We start from the raw sequence: 19,328 nt of genomic DNA on the forward strand, positions 1-19,328 counted from the left end.
CAGTGTTGCTGTGGTCTCACCGGCTGGGTTTGTCTGGCAGCACTGAGCGCATACGTTGCCACCTAGCCTGCCGTCCAGAGCGGCCAGTTAGACACAGCTGATTCAAACTGATCGTCTCCATGGACCAATTGGAGAGCGGCGCCAGTTGCGAGCGAGCGAGTCGTTTAAGTAAAATTAAATTGCGGTTGTGCCTGATTTTGCGTGTTGTTGTTATTGTTATTGTTTTTGCTGCTGTTGACTGCTAGCTGCTGGCTGCTGTCGCAATGTTGCCGCCGCATTGGGCAAGTGAAATGCAAAGTGAAGGCGCAGCCGCAGCATAATGTTTTGTGCATGTGGCACAAACATATTAATTAAACAACATAAATAACAAAATCATAGGCATCGTTGCTTCGGCTGTATATATTGTTTCGCCTGCGTTTATTTATTTTCTTATTTTTTTTTTTCCGTTCGTTTGGCTCCCCTCTTGTGCCTAATTTTTTTTTGCCGCTGCCCAACGCGACGCGACGCACGCGTGTTGAAAGTTTTTGTTGCTTTTTTTTATTATTTATTTTTATTTTTTATTATTATTTGTTGTGTTGTGGTGTGTACATACATATATATTGCAATTTGCCGCCTCTGAGCGTGCTATGTGGTTATTCTAGTAGTTAATATTATTGTTTTACTTGTGCGCTGCTCTCTGACAAATGTTCTCTGCGGCCAATGGCAAAATCAAGGTGCTGAATCCAATTCCCAATATGTGATTCCAATTTGAATGTCAATTGGCGACCCACGCATACATGTGTACTGATTTCTAATTGGATTTATGCTTGTTGCAGTTGCCGCCACACGAGACGGACGTCGTTGCTTCGTCGACGCTGCGCTGCCTCTTGCACGGACCCTTCCGCGATCTCCACTTCAATGTCTCCGATCACCGGCTGATACCCGTGCACGATGTCGTCTTCCTGGACGACGTCGAGCGCAATGTTAAGCCGCTCATCTACAGGCCGGTGCTGCCCGATACTGTGATAACGACGTCGACTGAGACGTCAACAGAGACGTCGACAGAGACAGCGTCGCCGAAGCCAGCTGCTGGAACAGCCAATGGCAGGTGAGTGTCTCTGTGTGTGTGTGTGTGTGTGTGCTTGGCCTTGAACTTGTTTCTGTTTGTGTTTTTTTTTTTTTATTTAATTTTTGATTTTGATTTGTCACGCTCTTTTCTTTGCTCTTTCGTCCGGTCAGTGTGTCCCAATCGCACTCTCCACTCGCCACTCTCCGCCATCCTCCTATTATTCAGTTTCCAATTGATTTGACAGCTGTGCCAATTTTTAATTTAACAGTTATTCGGCGAAAAAAGCCGTTAAGCTTTGGCATGTCGTTTATGACTGCACTTGGATTTTAAGTGTTGCATAGTAGACGACGAAGAAGAAGAAGCTGTAGCAGAACAGTTCGCGAATTCTATTCAAATTGGAATTTTCCTAATTATAGTTTACTGTTATAGTTTTACTGTTAATTCAATTATTTTTATCACGGTTAGTTCAATTTTCAATTGTTTAGCCCATTAAGAATTAAAGTTTTTTTTTTATAGTTTTTATTTTTATTATTTTTATTTTTTGCTGTGAAACTTGACTCTGGGGTTTTACGAACTCGTTTCCTTAGTCTTATTTCGTATTTCGCTCAACCAAATTCGCAGTTTTTAATTATAAATTTATTATAATTATTTCCACATTGTTAATTTAATTGCAAAAATGAATTGCTTGAAGAGCTTTAACTTGCTTTATAAGCTGCTCAGGTTAGTTACCTTAGATAACATTAATAGTAAGCATATAAGATATCGTTGAACCCATTGTCCTTGTGAGGCTAAAACTTATAAATGTTTCCTTATTTGTGAGTTAATGTGGAGTGATGTGAATGAACTTTTATCTAGTTTCTCAAATGTTATGCTAAATTTTAACTGGAATATAATTTTGAATGTGCCTTTAGGAGTACCTTTTTAAAAGCTTTATCATATTTTGTAAAAATATTGAAATATATATGATATATAAAAAATTAAAAAAAAAAAAAAAAAAAAAAAAAAAAAATATATATATATATATATATATATATATATATATATATATATATATATATATATATATATATATATATATATATATATATATATATATATATATATATATATATGATTAATTCAATTATTGAATATGGAATTATGCAAATATAAAAAATAACGAGCATATAAATAATTTTATTAAAATATAATTTTTGCTATATTTAATTGATATATAAAATATGCATAAAATGTATATAAAATGTTCTTAAATCTCCAAAGTATTTTTAAAGTATATATAAGATCATTTTTGTCTTTATAATATAGATTAAAAATAAAATATATTTTTGATATATATTTTCCAATCAATAGCATGTACCTATTAGATCTCAATTATCATTTCAATCACAATCTGAGCTAATAGGATAATAGAAACTCAATCATAATATAATATAATATAATATAATATGGACATACGCCCATTCTTTCTCATATTACTTGGGATCGATTGTTTTATTATTATTAATTTATAAGTTCGTTTAGTTTTTAATTTGAGACATTTTTAATAACCGGTTCGTGGCGAAAATCATGTTGGGAAATTGAGACCTTGTCACCTCGCACACTAATTGAACGTGTTTAACGAGCGTTTAGTGGTGCTCGCGCAACCTGTTCGACGATAAGCAAAGCAAATGCTGATAACGTTGCGTTATCATTGCTATCAGCTCTGATCTGATCATCGTCACAGGTGCGACGTCATTGAAATTATAATTATTTTTAAATTACATGTGAATTTGCATTTGTTGTTATTGTTGTTGTAGTTGTTGTTGTTGTGTCGTGACTCTTTCGCACAGCTGGAGGCGACATAACCAATTGTATAAGATGTGCACATACATACATATACACATGCATATATATACATACCTGCGTACATGTGTGTATATAGATATAAATAATTAAATATATATTTACGTGCCCATGAGTGTGTGTGTGTGTATATATATACATATATTTGATGTAGGTTCATTTATGGCTTGTTGAGAGGGTGTTCCTCTCTGTATGTGTGTGGGTGTGGGTGTGTATGTGTATAGCAATAGTCAGAATTCGCAACGTGGGCTGCTTATCAAATTTGTTTATTTTATTTATTATATGTAAATACATATATTTTTGTTGTTTTTCTCTGTCTATTTTGATTTTATTATTATTATTTTCCATTCTGACAGTTCTTACTCTTTGTGTTCTCACAAGTGTTCAGTTAATGATTGATTTTTAAATACCCTGTAATTAGTATTTTGTGTGTAAATGGAATTTTGATGTAGAAGACAAAAGTTGAATATGAGAGAGAGAGAGAGAGGAAAAGAGAGAGAGAGAGAGAGATAGAGAGAGAGAGCGAGAGCGAGAGCGAGAGCGAGAGAGAGAGAGATAGAAATAGAGATAGAGATAGAGATAGAGATAGAGATAGAGATAGAGATAGAGATAGAGATAGAGATAGAGATAGAGATAGAGATAGAGATAGAGATAGAGATAGAGATAGAGATAGAGATAGAGATAGAAAGAGGGATATAGAGAGATAGAGAGGAGGAGAGAGTTCTAGAGAGCTAGATAGTTAGAGAGAGGGAGAGAGAGAGAGATAGTAAAAAATAGATAGAGATAGAGAGTAAGAGAGATAGAAGATAGGGAGAGTGACACAGAGAGAGAAAAACAGAGCGAGAGAGAGTAGTGAAAGATAGAAATAGATAGAAAGACAAAGAGAGAGAGAGAGATAGATAAAGGGCGTGACACAGACAGATAGAGAGAGACAGATTGCGAGAGAGCGAGAGACTGAGACAGATGAGTAACAATTTAATGATGGGTATTCCATGAGCATGTTCCATTTAGCCTCGCTCGATACATTTACGAGCTGTTTCTGCATTTTGTTGATGTTATTTTTAATTCCCTGTCTTGCTTGAATTGGCTCCAATGCGCTGATAATGGCCGTCAGCGTTTATGGTTAACACACGGGTTTCATCAGCATTTTGTAAGTTTCAGTGCGCCGATTGAGAGAAAGATTGCAAAGATGCAAAGATGAAGATGATATAATGAGATGAGAAGATGAAGACGAACACCTTTCGTTGAGTTTTTGGCCGCTCTGTGCTCCGTTTTCGTTCGCTTCAGCCAAATATGGTCGATCGTCGTCTGGCCGCGTCAGTGTCTCACGGAAGTTGGCCTTGACCGTGGCATTGGCGGTGCCATTGGCATCGTCGCGTCATCTCGTCGCTGGCCTCTTGGCAGGCAGCCATATGGGAATCGCCTGTCTGCGCGTGCAATGCGCGTGCAACGCGCTTCACTTAATTAATTATGCGTTTAAACAGACATTCGACATTCGAGCTGACATCTATAATTGCCATTAATCTAATTGCCATGCGATACTCTGACCCAATGCATGCCTCGCCCCCCCCCAAACGCCACTTGCTGACACCGCCTCTAGCTGCGCCTTCAGCTTCGGCTCTGGTTGTGGCTCTGGCTCCAGCTCCAGCTCCAGCTCCGGCTCCGGCTCTGGCTATAAATATCAGCAATTGCAAAAAGCAATTGCATGTTGTGTCAATAATACACGTTTACCTAATTACCCTCAAATGCTCCACATTCATTATGCTCGCCATTGTTCATTGGCCTAATTAGCTGTGGCATTCACTGCATGTTCGCCTTTTTTTGCCAGGCGGGCTGCATACAGGCAGGAGGAACTGTAAAGGCTTTAAGGTCTTTAGGTCTGGCATACCCGCTCAAGAAGTGAGAAGAGCATATTAGAGTCATATAATGATCAATTGATACTTTCTGATTGGATCAACAGGATTGGGATTGGATTGAAAGTGGGCGTACTTGGGCCGTGAATCTATCTGAAATGCTATTACTAGAGGTGCAAGAGATTTGAAATTTTATACAGTAACTATGTGTATGTATGTGGCACTGGTGGGCGTGGCAACATATCCAAACTGGGAGAGATATGAGAGTCTACAGTAAGTCTTTCTGCACTAGTTCTTTTCTCTAAATGTTTAAATAGACTAGGGATACAATGAAATTAACTAGTTTATATGATGCTGAATAATTAAGTTAAAATTAGATCTAAACTGTCTCGTTCGAATATGAGCTTGGCTGTGTTTTGCCCTGGAATACCCAATTGGAGAATCCGAACGCCCAAGACGATTGAAACATGATCAAATTTGATTCATTGAAATAGATTATAATATTTAAATTTTGCTATACCAATAAAATTCTATAGCTTTATACTTGTTATCCATACATCCAAGATCCGAATTCTTAAAATCAAACAATTTGTGTATACTTAAATATGTTCAAGCAATACATATGTACATATCACTCGCCATGCACGCGAGCCACGTACAGGGTATAATAGCATTTTCAGCTGGCTGCACACTGCGCCTTGGCATTGAAATGGCTCATTAAATGCGCGCGTTTTTTTGTTTTTTTTTGTTTTTTGCCTTTGTGTCTTGGCTCAGCTCATTTTCAATTTTATGGTTCTTCTGGCTCGCCGACAACCGGAAGCCAGAGCCGCCGCCAAATCGTCAAATGGCCAAACAGGCGAATCGCCAAACAGCCGACCGAGCCAATATGCGTATTACGTATATGTATAAATTTTAATATGCTTCAGTTTTTGCCTCTGCCTGCAATTAGCTCACACAGAAATCAATGAAACTACTGGCTAACGTTAGTCTAGTGATGCGCTGTAAGCAATAGACTTGGCAGACCATAAGCAGATACCCTGTAAGCAACAGCCAATGGCGAATGTGTAAGCATATACCCTGTAAGCAGTCTTAGGTCTTCAAGTAAATGAATTCGCATTCAACATCTATTTGGGTACTCTAAGTGGGTTTTCCCCGACTAGAAGATACGCGGACTAGCTCTAACTCACTCTGACTCACCTGACTAAAAAAAGTGTTCAATATTCAATTTCTGGCTATGTTTGAGCAGCAACTTGATATCAACTTTGATGACTCAAAATATAACTCTTGGCAAAACTTTGATATGAGCTCAAGTTGATATCGATTTATATAGTTAATTATGAGTTCTAGATCTCATATATGGCCCGATCAATAATATTCTTGCCCATGTCATGGAGATTTAATGAGTCAGTTCCACGCCTCTGCACACTGCACCTTATATAGGCGAACTATACTGGATGAGCAAGCGCATCGATTCATGCTTCACTCAGCAGAGTGAGCTACAGTGATCTATGATCTATGCTAAACTGAACGCTGCATTGCAGATCGACATAAGTGTTCTCATATGTCTCTTTGCTTGATCGATACTCTCAGATATGCGAATACACACTGAAGCGCAGAAAGAATTTTTGAACTGGTTCAACCAGTTAATATGTGATTTTCAGATGAGCAAGCTACAGTGATCTATGCAAAACTGGTCGTTGCTCTGTCTCCATGTTTGATCGCTTTGTTTAATGCTCTCTCGCTCTATAGAGATATATTGAATTTATTTAAACAGTTACTGTTAAGATAACAGAAGTTTGTAGATTCTGCTATAAGTTGAACAAACTTAATGAAACCAAATTATTAAACTTGCTTAGCCAGGAACTCATATATTCTTATACATTTGATTGACTTTGAGTTCAGCAAGATATATGTGTACTCACATACGTTGAATTATTTGTTCATAAGAAAAAAAATTAGCCCATTTCCTTTATTTACTTTTCTATAGAATTCAATTGTGCTTTGTGCTTATGACTGAAATAATTGCGAATGAATGAACAAGTGCGCTTTGTTCAATATAATAATGAATAAGCAATTAAAGAAGAAATTTACTTGATATGACATGTTAATGATATTCGATATGATTGCTTGTGATAGATATATTTATCTATTTGCAGTGAGCACTTGTCCAAACATGAAAATATTCTTTCAGGGAAAGCATGGGGCAACAGTTGACGATCCTCATAGCTAAAACGATCTACTACAGGAATATAAGTGTAACACCTGTGCCCCATGCTCCAATTACCCGCCGTGGAAATCCATGTGAATAGATATGATATGATATATATTTATATAACTATCAGTACAACATAATGTGTTGTAAGTTAAGCTTACCTGTAATTGTATATTCCCTAGTCAGATAAAAAGCATCTTTCAGATACAAAAATAAACTATCTTTTAGTTAAAAAAAAAAAAAAACATCTTTTAAATACAAATATTAAGATGCAGATACAAATCAAAAATAATTTTAATAAAAACTATACAATCATCTCATTTTAAAAACAATCTAACGGATACAAACGTCACGTATTTAATCATATCTTTCAGATAAAAGATTTGTAAAAGAATCTATCAAATACAAACATAAAATTTTAAAAAGTATTTTTCAGAGACAATCGTCACATATTTAAAAATTTCTATCAGATACAAACATAAGACTTAAAAAAGTATCTATCAGATACAATCGTGACATATCCAAAAGTATCCATCAGATACAAACATAAAATTTTTAAAAGTATCTATCAGATACAATCGTCACATATTTAAAAGTTTCTCTCAGACACAAACATGTTTTAAAAAGCATCAGATGCGGACATCTAATTTTAAAAAGTCGCTATCGGATGCGAAAGAACATAAATATTTAAGTATCTATCAGATATAAAATTTTAAGAACTATCTATGAGATACAAACATCAAATTTTAAGAAGTATCTATCAAATACAAATTTCACATGCTTGAAAATATATCTTAGATATTATAGCTTTCAGATCCTTCAGATACAAGTATCTTTCAAATATAGAAAATCATTTGATAACAACTATCTCTCAGATACCAAAATCAGTTATTTATAATTAGTTATCCTTCAGATAAAGTCATACCGTACTCCAAAGTATTTTTCAGATACAAATATCTCATATTAATAACTGTCGCCCAGCTCTTGAATCTGTAAGATACTTTGTTGCAAATGTATTTCAAGTTTCATTTTGTTTTGTAGCCATTGTTGTTGTTGTTTTGTTTTTGGCCACAAACTGGGGCTTCCTACTGCTTAGCCATGCCAGCTGTAATGGCCGCCAAAAAATGTCGCCCCCAAAAATCGCTGACCCCATTAAAAAAAAGCAAGAAGAAGAAGAAGCAGAAGCAGAAGCAGAAAAAGCAATACTCACAGCTACAGTTACAGCTAGACATTTGCCCGCACTCTGTGGCTGGGCTAATTGAATTAGCTGGAATGAAATCACCTGGCGGCCTTTTCGAAGCCCCATCGAGTCAATTGGCCACTTTGGCCGCTTGCTGCCAACTGGCGACGCACTCGCAGCGCCAATTGCAGTTTTGGATGCGTTCGGTGCAAGTCTCTTCAGCGTGTGGCAAGTGTCTGTGGCAAGTGTCGTGTCGTGCGAAGAATTTGATTGGAATTGAATTGGAATCGAGTTGGAATTGAGTTGGAATCGAATTGGAATCGAATTGTCTCGAATTGGATTGGATTGAATCACTGTTATAAATCGTGCCACATATATATATATATATATAAATATATATATATTCTTTTTTTTTGCTTGTGCGTGTGTGTGTGTGTGAGTGAGAGTAACAGAAAGAAAGAGCGAGCGAGAGGGCGAGAGTTATCAAGTCAAGCGATAGTAACAATGCCGGAGCGCAGCATTAGCCAACGCGATCTCGATGAGATCGAGATCGAGAGCGACGAAGAGGAGGAGGAATTGGAGCAGGGCGTCGGCCTGGCCGTACAATCGACAATGCGTCGCCGTGCCGCCGCTACCGCCCAGGGGCGTGGCAGCACCAGCAACATTAGCAACAGCAACGAAGGCGGCCAGCAGAGCCGCGAGCGCAGCCGCGAGCGTTTCGGCCCGGTGAACGCCGCCCAGGAGGCGAGGTTCTATGACGACGACGAGGAGCGACGCGATGGCGGCTACGATGACAGCGACGATGAGGATGACATTGAAATGTTGGATTAGTAAGTGGCCTGACGCATGTTTTTATACATGTTGTTGTAGTTGTTGTAGTTGCTATTGTTGTTGTTGCTGTTGTTGGTTTTTAATCTAATTAGCCGTGCGGCTTATGTGCATGCCAGCCTCTGCCTGTGTGTGGGTGTAACATTTCTATGGCCCATTTCGTATTTTCCGCAATTTTTATGATTTGTACTATTATTGTCGTTCTTCTAGACGCCGCCGCCGTTTCTGCTGCTGCTGCGATTTCATTTTGCTAGTTTTAGCACCACCCATCGCCCGCAATTCCTGGCCACGCCTCAGTCTCAGCCTCAGCCTCAGCCTCTGCCTCAGCCAAGCGCACATTTCATTCCCTCGGCATTTTCATGGCGCTTTTCCTTAATTTTATTTTTTATTTTCTGTCTGCATCGCACGCGCGCTTCAATTAAAAAATTTCTTAAATGGATTCTCTTAATTCCAGCGCATAGGTTTCATTAAAAGATATATGTATATATTTTTATACATCTGTCTTTATAAGCATATCTATATATATTTGTATGTGCTTTATATCTCCTTGCATTCTTCATCGTCGCTCAGCTTAAGTTCTTGATTGTTAAATGAATATTACTAACAGTTTTACATCTAAAGACTGAAGGCTGTCAAATATTTTTAAAATATCGTATCGATGATAATTTAAGCCTTGAAAAAGTATCAATATGAGATTTGCTATGCGACTTTAAAAATATCGATATATCAATATATTTATTTCTTTGTTCATTCCCACAGTAAAATTATAGTCTGTCCCAAAAAAATAAAAAAAAAATTAAAAAAAAAAAAATAGCAAAATAATAAGAATAGGTATTTTTTTTACTTAAACTCAAAAGACTTCTCAACTCCAGTACTCGGCATTCAAAAGTGTCATGCTGCTTGTTTTTCATAAGTGACGCTATATATAATGTGCTAGCACTTGTTTTCATTACTTTAAGGCATTATTAAACTCAAAATAATACGTTTATCCATGCAAATATATAAAAAATATCGCAAAGATATTTGATATTTGGGCAAAAATTATTCCGATATATTTATATTTTTTGTTAAAAAATTATCGATATATTGATATTTTGATATATTTTCAACAACTCTAGATACCATAGAGATTTCCCAAAAAATGGTATATATTTCGATATTTATGCACCCCAAGTTCCAAGAAGTCTAGAGCTAGACTCTGTTTTAAATCCCAAATCGGTTCAACTTAACGAAACCAAGACAGTATGCTTGACTATTAGATACTCTACTGCACTCATCCAATGCAGTATTTATATCAAGAAAAAAGAAAAGAAGTTTCACTTTTTTTTCAAGTACATATATTTAGAAAATTCAGGATTTCCTATCTGATGAATTTGTCGCCTTTGCCCAAAGCAACTTCTATAAACTACCCAACTGTGAACTTCACCTACTTTTATTATTTGTATAGTTGACTTAATTCACAGGCCTCATACAAGCTGATATTCGCTGCCATTACAAACGGTTTAGGTCATTTGTCAGTAAGCATTTAGCAGCAGTTGAAAACTAGGGACGGCTCGCCAGGCAGCCAGGCAGCCAGCCAGCTATTAATTCCACAACAATTTGCAACTTTACTTCGACTTCAGGTTTTCACCAGCTGCGTCCAAGTCCTTCATGGTTACTTATTTAAGAGTTGGACTTTAAGGCTTGTCACAGTTCCGCTAAAGTTGCTAGCCGAATGCTGAGCTAAGCTCTCTTAAAGCAACCCTTCACGCAAATGATGCCCCGCCTTTGCGCCCCTACGGTTCTGGGTCCACTCAGCTGTCGGCCTGAGTCAAACTTCAACCATTTCGCAGCCAAATTGAAATGTTTCAAGTTTTGCGGTTTTTGCGTAGCGCCAAAAAGTTAAATGTATGACATGAGATCTACATAGATGCTTATTTATGTTCATGGTAGCAGCAACTCCCTGGACATATTTATTTACAAGGCGTCGCCTGGAACAACTAAAAAAGCAAATAAAACTACCTAAGAGAGGGTAATATTATGTGTAGATACAAATTGAGAGCCAGGCCGGGGGTAACTGGAGTCGAGTCAGCAACATTTATTTATTATTCCCTTGAAAATCTCAAGGTTAACAAAAAAAAAAAAATGAAAAAAATTGGAAAAAAAAATAAAACGAAAAAATGCCAGCTGGCAAATGGCAAAATGTTGCAAGTGTAAAGAGCTAAGAGCTAAAAAGCCCGCGACTAATTTGTCATTTTCAAAAGGAAAAAAAATGTGTGCCTACTTTAAGGCGCGTCTAGGGATGTGCTCGTGCCTCAGGAAAAATGCCGCAAAGAACTTGATCGAAACGAAAATTTGCAAAGCAAAGAAACAGAGAATAATAAATATATTAAAATATAAGTTTGACGGAATAACTTTATTAATTAACTTAAGGGAAGAAATGAAGAAAACCCTTTCACACTTTTATTTATTTATATTTTATTAATTAATATTTTATTTATTTATTTATTTTTACAAAGAATTAATTCTAAATAACATGTTTTAGGCCAGAGCGACAAAGACCTTTAAACGGTTAGGAATAGGATTCGATATATTTATAAAAATTATATATATTTTAATCCTTGGACTATTTTCTACTTAGATAAGCTACTCCTAATATGCCTTTGATATAAATATACGCCCTTAGCTACGCTTTCTTTTGCCCTTTAAATTTGTAGCTCTGTAGCATCTGCAGACATTGCGCAGGATGTGAAACACCTTCTATATATGTATATATATATTTTATTTGTTGGTTGTCCTGTTTCTAGTCACCTTCAGTCAGAGTTCAGTCAGCAGTCAGCAGTCAGCGCTTGCCACTCACCCGTTAGCTGGTACCATTTACCAGGTGGCATTGGCACAAAAGTTGAAATTTTTACGGCCTACCTCACATTTTGGGGCTCACTTTTGTGTCATGCTGTGGGCGCTTAATTAAAATTAATGAAGTACGTTGGCTTTTTATCCTTTGCTGCCAGGACGTTGGCAGCAGTCACATTGGCCACCATCTTGCGCCCAGCCACCATTCGTCACACACACACACACACACACGCACGCACACATATACACCTCTTCATTTCCACATTTGCCCTAGCCAAGTATTTACCATTCTCCAGCTGAAGTCGTTGTAAATATTTGCGACTGACTTTATTTTAAGTCTGTTAATTGAGCGGCAGCTGTCGCAGCGCTCTCACTCTCGCTCTCTCTCTCTCTCTTTCTCTCACACTCTTTATGTTGCTTGTGTCATTTCGTTAATTTAGTGCTCTTAACTGTTATGATTGACCAGAATAAAGGAAAGGTCTTGAATCAACCTCACAGTCTGATTGATTGAGTGAATGGCAGATTAACTGAAGCACTTATGCTTCCACAGCGGAAATGATAAGTTGATTGACGCCATTGAAGCTGTTGATTGACTACTAAAGATGGATGCCTCTCCGAATGAGTGACGATATGGCTTAAAGAACTATTAATATATTGATTGACAAATTGATTGATATAAACAAAGTAAACTGAAAGCGAAAATGAAAGTGACGAAAGAGTTGATTGAATGATAGATTGCATTGACTACATTTTTCCCTATAGAGAATACTGTTTGAATTTGTATAATGATTATCATCATATATTTAAATATACCCTAAACTAAGCAGAAACTGCATTCAATTATATTTTAGATTTATTTTCCTCTGCTCGCTCCCTTTGCTTTATATCACTGTCACGGCAAAGTGCAGTGCAATAAATATTGCTTTAACCTGGCCTCGGCTTTTTGTGTCGCTTGTTCAACATTTCATAATTAATCATAAGCTTAAAGCCGTTTTTTGGCTGCATTTGTAGCTGCATTTGTTGGCCTTTGCATTGGGGCTTCGCCAGCTCCAAAAACGCTGCAAGCTGAACACTGAAAATGACCCAGAAAATGTATTCTACATGCACACGTGCCTCCCCCTCTTTAATCTCGGTGTCTCTGTATCTGCCTGTGTGTGTGTGTGTGTGTGTGTGTGTGTGTGTGTGTAGCATTTTATCTTGCTGTCGCAGCGATAACAAATGAAATATTCATAACATTGTTGCCATACATAAATTTATATACACATATTGGAGCAAGTGGAGTGCTGTGAGTACCTTCCAAAAAGAAAAACAAAAAAAAACTTAAAAAAAAAAGAAATACTTAAATTGATAAAAGCCCGAGACAGAAACAAGATTAGGTAGAAGCAAATCCTCTTATGATATTATGCAAAATGATTTTATCTCATTAAAGAGATTAACCTTAATTTATTAGTTTATCTTTGGGCAACGAATGAAAACAGTTTGTTTATTCAAATATTTCAAATGTGAAAACTATTAAAAAAAAAATTAAGCAAAGACCATTCGAGTCGAAAGATAAGATGAGACAGGGTGAAAAGGCACATTTGGCTTATACTATTAATGATAAAAATAATTTACTTAAGTAGGAAATTGAATGTTGGATTGTCTTCATCAAGTGGGTATAAAATAGGCTAGTATCGCTGTCAGCCAACATCGATTTTGATGCTCTTCTAGCCTACTCAAGTGTCAATTGCTGTGTGTGTGCGTGGAGATGTGTTTGAGTACCGTTGATATGTTTTGGTTTCTGTGCATGACTTGATTGCGTACATATCACTCTACTGGAAGTCTGCTTTGATGTAGTTAACCCAAAGTGTTTACCGTAGTTTCAAACTGGTTTCCAAAGTGCTTTGTATAGAAGTGCACCAAGAATGATGTGAAAATCAGTTAAATGTAGATATTTTATTGAATTTTCTATAGCAATTATGAGTTAAGAGATATGCATTTTTATAGACAGACAAAGGCTGCTGAATGGATCAGGAATGGGCTTAATATTTCTAAAAAGCCTGGCCCGACTTATATAAATTGTGAACCGTTTAGTTCTTTACGATCTCGTTGCGCTGTCAACCGAATACAAGACGGATCTTGCACAGAACTAATATACTCGTTTCACTTTTGCGAATGAGTATAAAAATCATGTACTTCGGAAGCTTTCGTGTTTTGTTTACTGTTGAGCGACTGGAGATGTACTCTTCCTGTATTGCGATGCGATTGATGTTCACACATTGAGAGTCAATACAATACACTCTAATCTCATACTCTATTGAAATGCTTAGCGAACAAGCTCTAGCATACGCAAAAAACCTGAGTGGAAGAAGGGGTTTCTGTTCGATCGCAATTGAGCTCGATGCAGAGCCGATGCAATGTATTGCTCTTTAATTTTTTTTCTCAGACTTTGAGTGAAGCACATCTATTGGCAGACATCGATAAATGGTCCACAAATATCTTTTAGCTATAATTTTAACAGAATTTTAGTTCCTTTTTGGGACCAGAATTTTCGTTGCAATAACCGTCAGGCCGTTATAAGTGGAGTCGTTATAGCCGAATTCTACTGTAATTCACATTCACATCATGATAAATTGCTCTCCCCCAAAAATTTCAATAATTCATAAAAACTGTTGCCGCCTTGGGCAATATTCATTGGCTCGTAAAAACTCCATAGATTTCGGTGCCGTCGTTGATTCTAGGAGATTTATTTATTTATCGATGGAATTTTTTGCTTGAAATTTTTGCGAATTTTGTCAATTTTTCCCTAGGCGACAACGAATTATTGAGGTTTTTTTTTGTGCAGCTTATAAAACTCTGTACTCGAATTCCGAATTCCGAGAACAGAATTTTAAATGATATGAGAGAAACCCCAATAATGCGTTGTCGCTTTGGGAAAAATTTGACTGCTTATAAGAAATGTAGAATAGAATAAAGAAGTAAGTAAAATAGCTCCCACAGTTTAAAAGTAGAATGGAATATGGGAATATCAGCTCTTTGCCGGGCTCAGAGGATCTCCCAGTCGAGCAGCCTCGACTAGGGCACACTTACTAAATTAATTATTTAGTTCATTAAGGAATCATCTGTCAATGAATAAGAGATAAGCAGCAAAGCGCATGAAGGCAGCAAGCATCTCTAGTATAGATATATGTATATGTATATATAGCTGCTCATCTGTCTATAGATATAGCTGTACTCATCTATAGTACATATATGCATATACTGCATATACAGATAGAGGAGATCTAACCCAAAGTTGGCCGTATTTGACTGAATTTCATTTGGCCCTCAAATAGTTTTGCTACTTGCATCACATATACGGCTGCTGTCCAATATTAAAAGTGAAATGTTGAAAGTTTTTATGTGGTATTCGTGGCGTCTTAGCGCTGCAGCACCACCACCACCGTCACTTGAATGGCGCAGAGCGTCACACTAGGACAAACACATAAAATGGTGGTGCGGCTGTCGCATTAAGCTGCAGTGAACGAAATATGCATGCCGCATGCAGCATGCAAAGTGCAACTGCTGCTCACTCTCCAAAAAAAAATATGAAATATATGCCAGCGAACAACAACAACAACAACAATTCCTGCAATATTGCAACATGAAGTGCAACAAAAACAAAATATGGTCCAACAATTTAAAGTAAATATGCGCTTAGAAATTGTTGGCAAACAAAGCCATGAGCGTCAAATACTTTACTGCATCTTCACTTTGACTCGCAAGTGTGTTCAGCACTCTATGTGTGTGTGTGTGTGTCCATGTGCTCGCTTGCTGGTCTTTGCACATGCCTGCTACATTTCTGGCGCCTGTAAAAATATTTGTTGCCTGCAGCAGCAGCAGCAGCATCAGAAGAAAACTGAAAAACTACAACAGCAAAGCGTTGACAGGCCAAAATGCTTTGACCTTCAGCTTTCAAAAAGTTTTCGGTTCTTTTTTTCCTATCTACTCATTTTGGTATTCGTTGAGAAAAGAGTCAGAGTGTTCATGGAGGCAACATTAAATATATATTGCAAATATATAGAGTATCAAATGTATTTGCGACGAATTGAATTGAGTCAGCGAATATAAATAGCCATTATCATATGCGGCCAATGCAGAGGAATTTGTTGATTAGAAGATGTGATAAACTGGAAAATATATGTTAAATAAAGTAAAATTTTCTGTATGTATAAATTACAAGAAATAAGAAAAAGTTGTATTGAAAGCTTTTTTTTTAATTTTAATTTATTTTTTATTATCTAGGCGATGCTGGAGCTTTATAAGTAGAGTAATGACAGTATCAGGAGCTAATGCCATTGACGAAAACTTAAGCTAGCTTTTACTATCAAGATTTAAATCATAAGATTCAAGACAATGAAGAGAAACAAAATAAAATTCACATATGTGCTTTGTATTATACTATAGATATATACATATATATTACTATATCATTTTTATTTTATTTTTTATTTCATTTTATTTTTTATTATATTTTATTTTATTTCTTATTATATTTTATTTTATTTTTTATTATATATTATTTTATTATATTTCTTACTTTATTTTATTTTTTATTTTTACTTATTTATTTTATTTTATTTTGTATTTTATTTTTATTATATTTTATTAAACTTATTTTTTTTTTATTTTTATGTATGTATATAAGTTTTCGGTTCTCTTTTTCCTCTCTACTCATTTTGGTATTCGTTGAGAAGAGTCAGAGTGTTCATGGAGGCTACATTAAATATATATTGCAAATATATAGAGTATCAAATGTATTTGCGACGACTATATCATTTTTATTTGACTATTTATTTTATTTTATTTTTTATTATATTTTATTTTATTTTTTATTATATTTTATTTTCTTTCTTATTTTATATTATTTTTTTATATTTTATTATATTTTATTTTTTATTATATAATATTTTATTTTATTTCTTATTTTATTTTATTTTTTATTTTTACTTATTTATTTTATTTTATTTTATTTTGTATTTTATTTTTATTATATTTTATTTTTTATTTTTACTTTTTGTCAATTTTTTTATTTTATTTTATTTTATTTTGTATTTTATTTTTATTATATTTTATTAAACTTATTTTTTTATTTTTATTTTAATTATTAAATTATACTTTATCATTTTGACTAGCCATTTTCTGCTATATTTAATTTCATTAAATAATTAATTTTCTTTCTCTGTATTCTGACAACTAAAATAAAATTGTGTTAGGCGAAATTTTAGTCATGTTCAATAAATGGCGCTTTCGTTTGACTTGTTTATTTAAAACAAATCCTGACAAGCTCTCCAAGTTGACTAGAGAACTAGACCAACCCACACACACACACATACACACACACAGCTTCACAGCACTAACAACACTTTAAGTGAAATCGACGTGTGAAGAAAGTTTTGCCACGTTGACAAGCTAATACCAAGTCTAAAAAAAAAAAATAAAAAAAAAAAAACGAACAACAACTGCACATATTGCGCCGACTGCATGCAAAATTAGATTTATAAAATATTTATTACTAAATGCACTTCATGAATTTGCTTTTAGTTATTTATTTCCTATGCGAATGCCATTTCTGTTAATTGAATTCAATCAATACTCCACTTGGCCCATCCTTTGATTATCTCACAGGAAACAGAAACAATTTGCAACTTAGATGACATCCTGTACTTGTATGTCCTGTTATTATTTGAAATTTATAGAACGAGTTGAGCCCGCATACTGGAGCATACGTGCAGTGTGGCTACAATGTGACTTACAGTTGGGGGTCTTCTCATTGCAGCTTAAAGTTTCAATGTGGCGAAGAGGTCAAGCTTCTAGCCTCGAAATATGAGTTGAGTAAAGGTATATTGCATTGAGAAAATATATACTATACATATGAGTGTATCGACTGAGTTTAGCACGTTTCATGTGGTATAGTACACATAGACATGTACGTAGACTTAACTGTTAACATATCTTATTCTGATGCCAGGCAAAAGAGTTGCAAAAAGTTAATAGATATTGGACAACAAATGCGGATGTTTCCAAAGACGGCATTCGGCAGAGCACGGTGTTGAAGAGAAGAGGAAGCATGGTATCTAAAGTGTATACGTGGGTGTATTACTAAGATACCAAGCATAGATAGAGATGCCCCTAAGTTGTCCTTGATGCATATATGTAATATATAATATAGCCATCTAGCTATCTTTTCATCTATCTATCCATCTTTCTATCCATCAATCCATCCACCTATCATCTAACTTAACATCTATCTATAAATATTTTTATCTCTCTATATATCCATATATCTATCTATTCAACTATCCTATATTTTTATATAATACTCAATGCATTTTATTCCACATTTTACATTTTATTTTCTTTTTGTTGTTGTTGTTGATTTACTCTATTTATCTATCCAACTAATACGATTTAAATCTTGTTTCATTGCAGTGATACGTGAGTAGAGCGATGCATATTAAATGTTTTGGTACTTTAAGCCCGTTTATAAATAGAATTTCGCCGAAAAATATCAGGTATTTACAGTGAAATCTTTGAATGAATTGAAATGCCAGCATCGAATTTGCGGTCTATTTAATAAATTCCAAATATCCGTTTATCTCTTGACCCGACGCAAACTATTTGTAATATTTACGTGTTTGTCTACACGCGCGAAAGGCGAATTGCAAACAATGCTTTTAATTTGTGCTTAATTATATAATATAATTAATTACGCATGGCGCAGAGTTCATGAAAAATTTACACGTTTTACGCAACATAATTACAAAACGAAGAACAATCGAAAAACAAATTTCAAAATAAAATAAAACTGACAAAAAAAATACATATATAAAAAAGAAGAGGAAATGACAATAATACTCTTTCCAGTCGAGTGATAAAAGATATATATGAGGAAGGTCTTCATTGAAAAGTAAAACACAAAAAATACTATTAAAATTATTTTCTAGTTTCAATAAAAAAAAAATAAAATAATAATAAAAATGAAATAAAAAATAAATAAATGATACAACATTTTAAACTAAATAAAAATATAAAAGTTAGTGGGAGCACTTTTAATTTTGTAGATAATAGATAAAAAAATATTAAAATATATATATTTTTTATTTATAATATATAATAAACAAATTCTAATATATTAATATTTCAAGATCCAAGTCAATATTTAAAGTTTGAAAATACATATACATATGTATACATATGTATATATAATACAAAAATAATAAGAACCATAAAAAAAAAACATTTCCAATGCTTTCATCCTACATAAAAGAATTATTTTATAAGAAAGCCAAATCAAATTCAATATAAAATAATACAGATTAAGAAATATTTTTTTTTTTTTTTTTACAAATATAGTAACATTTATATATATACATATTTTTAATTTTCAGCCAAATAATTGGTGTAATAATCTAAAATGTAAGAGATATATTGCGGTTAGGGTATATAGCGTATTCATGTAATATTAAGCAGGCATTATTTATTGTTTATATGCATATATGTACATTTTTTATG

At 34.8% G+C, this 19,328-nt stretch overlaps 2 protein-coding genes across 3 annotated transcripts in view; one reads left to right on the forward strand and one right to left on the reverse strand.

Moving 5' to 3' along the window:
• Moe (moesin) overlaps nucleotides 1–14,017 on the reverse strand; it is a 52,628-nt gene extending 38,611 nt beyond the window's left edge. The window contains exon 1 of the mRNA XM_089262972.1: nucleotides 13,978–14,017. The gene's annotated coding sequence lies outside the window, so the exon portion shown is untranslated. The remainder of the gene's footprint in view (nucleotides 1–13,977) is intronic.
• LOC108656094 (uncharacterized) lies at nucleotides 78–18,634 on the forward strand. Of its 2 annotated transcripts, XM_089262974.1 has the most exons (3): nucleotides 78–713; nucleotides 816–1,087; nucleotides 18,246–18,634. In XM_089262974.1, exons 1-3 carry the CDS (start codon nucleotides 684–686, stop codon nucleotides 18,253–18,255), a joined length of 312 nt encoding a protein of 103 aa, XP_089119100.1. In that variant the 5' UTR covers nucleotides 78–683; the 3' UTR covers nucleotides 18,256–18,634. The 2 variants fall into 2 exon arrangements, with proteins under 2 accessions (XP_089119100.1, XP_089119099.1); XM_089262973.1 differs by lacking the exons at nucleotides 78–713; nucleotides 816–1,087 and adding an exon at nucleotides 8,262–8,965.
• The last annotated feature ends 694 nt before the right edge of the window (nucleotides 18,635–19,328 follow it).

This window comes from Drosophila navojoa, chromosome X (genome assembly GCF_054131105.1).
Source record: "Drosophila navojoa isolate 15081-1374.11 chromosome X, UAZ_NAV_1.0, whole genome shotgun sequence".
Taxonomy (NCBI): domain Eukaryota; kingdom Metazoa; phylum Arthropoda; class Insecta; order Diptera; family Drosophilidae; genus Drosophila; species Drosophila navojoa.